Source organism: Cricetulus griseus, chromosome 2, assembly GCF_003668045.3.
Source record: "Cricetulus griseus strain 17A/GY chromosome 2, alternate assembly CriGri-PICRH-1.0, whole genome shotgun sequence".
In the NCBI taxonomy this organism is placed as follows: domain Eukaryota; kingdom Metazoa; phylum Chordata; class Mammalia; order Rodentia; family Cricetidae; genus Cricetulus; species Cricetulus griseus.
In genome coordinates this window covers 336,487,411-336,490,649 of record NC_048595.1, presented here as the reverse complement: position 1 = coordinate 336,490,649, position 3,239 = coordinate 336,487,411, and the positions used below count along the sequence as shown (strand labels likewise).

Sequence of the window (3,239 nt, the reverse complement as noted above, 5' to 3'; positions counted from 1 at the left end):
TCACTTAGTGTGGACATTTTGTCATTACACTCTTTTTCATGCACTATGTATGAATAAAAAGGTTTTAAAATGAAAAAGATAAGCAACTAAAGGTAGATTTGCACAAATTTAAACCCTATTCTATCCTTTAATAATAATAATAATAATAATAAAACTCACTAAAGATGTCAAATCTTCTTGACTGCTTTGGTCCATTCCTGCTGTTATAACAAAATACCTTAAAATGAATCATTTGCCTGTAAAGTGTTGGGGAGAAGAGGGTGGGCAGGGACCACCCTGAACTGGCTGCCAGTGATATCATGGCGTCCCGGAACCCTCCTGCCCAAGACTGGAAACGATGATGAATCTTACGAAGTGCTGGATTTAACTGAGTATGCAAGAAGACACCACTGGTGGAATCGAGTATTTGGCCACACTTCGGGATCCATGGTAGAAAAACACTCAGTAGCTACCCAGATTGTAATGGGTGGTGTGACTGGCTGGTGTGCAGGATTTTTATACCAGAAAGTTGGAAAACTTGCAGCAACTGCAGTAGGCGGTGGCTTTCTTCTCCTGCAGATTGCGAGTCACAGTGGCTATGTGCAAATCAACTGGAAGAGAGTTGAAAAAGATGTAAACAAAGTAAAAAGACAAATTAAGAAAAGAACAAATAAAGCAGCACCCGAAATCAACAATGTAATTGAAGAAGCAACAGAATTTATCAAGTAGAACATCGTGATATCCGGTGGCTTTGTGGGAGGCTTTTTGCTAGGCCTTGCCTCTTAAGGACTCGACACGCGCTGTCTTAGTGGCTCCAGCAGTTGAGAAGAGAGCTGGTGGCAGTAGGACGATCTCTCAATGTTTCATGCCCCCAGAGTCTCCAGGGTAACCAACGCCCGGCTGGACAATTGCAAATGCAACAACTTAGCATTCCCCACCTGAAGCTTGACAAGCTACTATCTGCTGTAAGACAACCTATATGGTATGTAAACAATAGTATTCTTGAGCAAACCATGACTTTTGCCATTTTTTAATTTACATTTTTTTCTGAAACTAGCCTATGAATATACTCATTGGATATTTGGAGACAGAAAAAAGCTATTATGTGTGTTGTCCAATTAAATATTACCCTGTCTTATTTTAAAAGTTCTTTGTGCCTTACTGCATAGTGCCAATAATGTAAAAAAAAAAAAAAAGTCTTACAGCTTCAATATTATGGCTGACTTTTTAAATAATGTGTGTGCAATAAACTGAAGAATTGTATTACCCCTTTGTGGAAGACTTTAGATTAAACTCTTCAGATGTATCAATCATTTTTCCCTCCTGTTCCTATTTTTGCTCATGTAGTGTCTTTTACATTAAAGACTTTTATAAGGAAAGACTACATGCCCAAAACACTTTTTCCTTCTCTAATGTCTATAGCTATTAAAATGTTTCTTTGTGCTGGGTGTTGGTGGCGCATGCCTTTAATCCCAACACTCGGGAGGCAAAGGCAGGAGGATCTCTGTGAGTTTGAAGCCAGCCTCCTCTCCAGAATGAGTGCCAGGATAGGCTCTAAAGCTACACAGAGAAACCCTGTCTAGAAAAACCAAAAAAAATTAAATAAATAAATAAATAAAATGTTTCTTTGTATGTTCTAAAAAACTGAATCATTTATAAGCTATAAAATTATTTGTTCTGATTTTAAAGCTGGGACAACTAAGATATCCAAGATCAGGGCACTAAAAGGTTGTGTGTCTAGCAGGGGCTAGACTTTGAAGCTCTTGGCTTCAAACTGGCACTTGTGACCAGAGGCTCAGCATTAATACCGTGTGGGGGGGTGTCTGTGTGGAAGGGGGGTGGGTGGGTGGGTGTGTTATAAAAGAAGTTAAGCCTACTCTGACTGGGTTGGCATTATGTCCCAAAAGTAATGTAAAATAAATAAAGTCTCTAATACAAGACACTAGAAACCTTTCAAATTCTTGGTCAGTGTAGTCCATGTGATACTTAGAACAATATAGTCTATTAATGCAGCCTATGATGGTGTCTCAAGACTAGAGGGTCTACTCCTATCGCTGACAACACCACACACTTAGAACACAAGCTGGGGATGATTCAAGCTGAATCTGACCTGAAAACGTCTTCCTGTGGTCTCACCTCTGTGGCACCAGAAAACATTACTTGAGCTGCCAAGGGAGGGAATCAATGAAACAGTTTCACCCAGCTACACTACCTATAAACCATGACAATGACTGCGTTGGAAAGATACCTGTAAAGATGCAATAAATAACACTCATATGTTAGTAGTAACCAACAGCTGTCTAACCAGGCTTAAGGCCCACTCAACAGGAAGGAATTCATGCCTGGTACTGAATACCTAGCCAGATTTCTGAGACCAGTGAGGTCAGCTAGATCAGTATAATCCCTTACTACATTCTAAACCTTATCATTATATTCAGAGATAAGTGTAGCTACCACCACCCATTAAAGAATCCTCTCTTAACACAAAGCAGAGACCTTCACAGAAAACTACAACTGGACATAATGCAGAGATCAACAGATTGTGGGGATCTCAGCTTTAACAGATGCATCTGTATCAGACTGCACACATTTATGGTCAGGAAATACTATGGGAAAGGGTGTAAGAACCAGAATACCAGGGAGTCTGCAGTAGAACACTCTTTGCTAGAAATGGCTATATAAAGAAAACCCAGAGAATGGCAATATCAATGGACATATTAATATAAAAGGGAGAAAGTTTGTGACATCCTGCCCTTAAAAAAAGAACTAAAGGCAACTAATGACTTCTGGGAGAAGAAGATTTAGTTTCCCCCACAGACGGTCCTTATTTGTTGTCTAGCACAGAGTGGCCAGTCATATATATATATATATATATATATATATATATATATATATATATATATCAGAGTCAGTGGGTTATATTTATATGTGTGTACAGTGTCTGCATACTTTCTCTTCATACATATATGTATATATGAACACATATTCATATACACATATAAATTTATATCAATAATAAATAATAATAAACAACTCACAGAGACTATCAACTTGAGAGTATGGGGATATAGGAGGGGTTGGAGGGTGGAACATGTTATAATTCTATTTCAATTAAAAACTGAGTTTTAAAAGGTACACATTTATCTATCCACAAACATTTATTGAGACTGTATTGTGTTGGACAAAGGAAGGAAACAACCATTCCCTGGTTGTTTCAACAGAACAGTTTATCTACAGGGAAATAGATAAGCAGACAGTTG

The 3,239-nt window shown here is 38.3% G+C and overlaps 1 protein-coding gene across 1 annotated transcript; it reads left to right on the top strand.

The window, feature by feature from the left end:
* Positions 1–299: 299 nt before the first annotated feature.
* LOC100751342 (FUN14 domain-containing protein 1-like) lies at positions 300–765 on the top strand. The gene is given in 2 exon segments (XM_035439143.1): positions 300–331; positions 333–765. Coding segments are annotated over 2 exon segments (465 nt in total).
* Positions 766–3,239: the final 2,474 nt, after the last annotated feature.